The following is a 1208-nucleotide window of genomic DNA, read 5'->3' as shown; positions in this document are numbered from 1 at the left end:
AAATTGTGTTTAATCAAGAGAGACAGATTTCGGAGAAAACTTTATCTACACCCATAGTCTAAAGTCAACTCAAACTTGTCCATGTATTATCCTGATGTGGACAACCTTCGAAGTTCTGTCTGATGCCTGCCTCTTTCCAAGTCTTCTCAGATGTCCAACAGGGACTAATTACACCCGCCCCCCTCTTTGTCCAGCAGCACTCCCCCCCACCTTTGTCCACCTGCACGTCTCAAACTGTGATATGACGATGAGGCCCCCAAACCTTTTAAAATGCAAGTTCGATACCAGTAAGTTGAGAGCGAGGCTCAAGATTCTGAATCCCTAACCATCCTCCAGGTGTTGCCTACAAACTACTCTTTGCGCAGGACCATACTCCGCGTCAGTCCACAGACTCTTCTAGCAAAGGCCCTTGTGTATGGACTGTTTCCATGTCTGCACCATGGGCTATAACTTCCCAGTCTCGTTACCATCCTTTCCCCTACTTTAAAACGCAACAGAAATGAATCAAATTGAAAATACGAAGATGTATTTCTTGCTCCAAGTCCACCCTCTTTGCCCTTAAACCTGAATCAGTGCCCAAAAGGAAAACGAAGCCAGGGTGGATTTCCTGCAGGGACGGGACATTGATGGGGTTGGAAGGAACCACGCAGGACAGGCGACCTTGTCAGGGGCTCAAGAAGCACCCCCAGGCTGGCCCGCTCACTCTCTGGTGGCATTATCCTCTGGCTGGGGGGACCAGCGGCCAGCCCCTGGCTGGGGCGCACGGGCCCTGGGGCACTCACCAGGGCCTCCACCATGTTGGATTTGTTGTTGCGCAGCGTCTTCACGATGTGGAACACGTCGATGATGCTCTGCTGCTGGATCATTTCGCACACGCTGCAGAGGGCGCAGAACGTTCCACTGCGGCCGCCCCCATTCCTGAACAGGGAGCCAAGAGAGCCAGTCAGATTCCTGGGCACCTGGGTACCTACCACCCGGGCACCTCCAAGGCGTGGTCAACGCGAGTCCTCCCTACATGTTCGTGTCCGGAGTCACCATATAGACAAGACATTTGTTTTCAATGTCTCTTGGGATAGCTTCAGATGCTCCCAGGTGGGCGTCCTAAGGTCCCTGATAGACTCTGCAGCTTAGAGGAAACACTGACTTAAAGCCACGTCAGCAGTAAGTGTGTGTGTGTGTGTGTGTGTGTGTGTGTGTGTGTGTGTGTG

At 52.2% G+C, this 1208-nt stretch overlaps 1 protein-coding gene across 1 annotated transcript in view; it reads right to left on the bottom strand.

Moving 5' to 3' along the window:
• Positions 1 to 569: 569 nt before the first annotated feature.
• Positions 570 to 1208, bottom strand: part of PTPRT (protein tyrosine phosphatase receptor type T) — a 459397-nt gene continuing 458758 nt past the window's right edge. The window contains exon 26 of the mRNA XM_045295498.1: positions 570 to 918. Within this exon, the coding sequence (XP_045151433.1) occupies positions 570 to 918 (349 nt within the window). The remainder of the gene's footprint in view (positions 919 to 1208) is intronic.

Source organism: Echinops telfairi, unplaced genomic scaffold, assembly GCF_000313985.2.
Source record: "Echinops telfairi isolate 266 unplaced genomic scaffold, ASM31398v2 ScPeMD7_5592;HRSCAF=6446, whole genome shotgun sequence".
Taxonomy (NCBI): Eukaryota; Metazoa; Chordata; class Mammalia; order Afrosoricida; family Tenrecidae; genus Echinops; species Echinops telfairi.
This window is presented reverse-complemented; position numbering and strand designations above follow the sequence as displayed.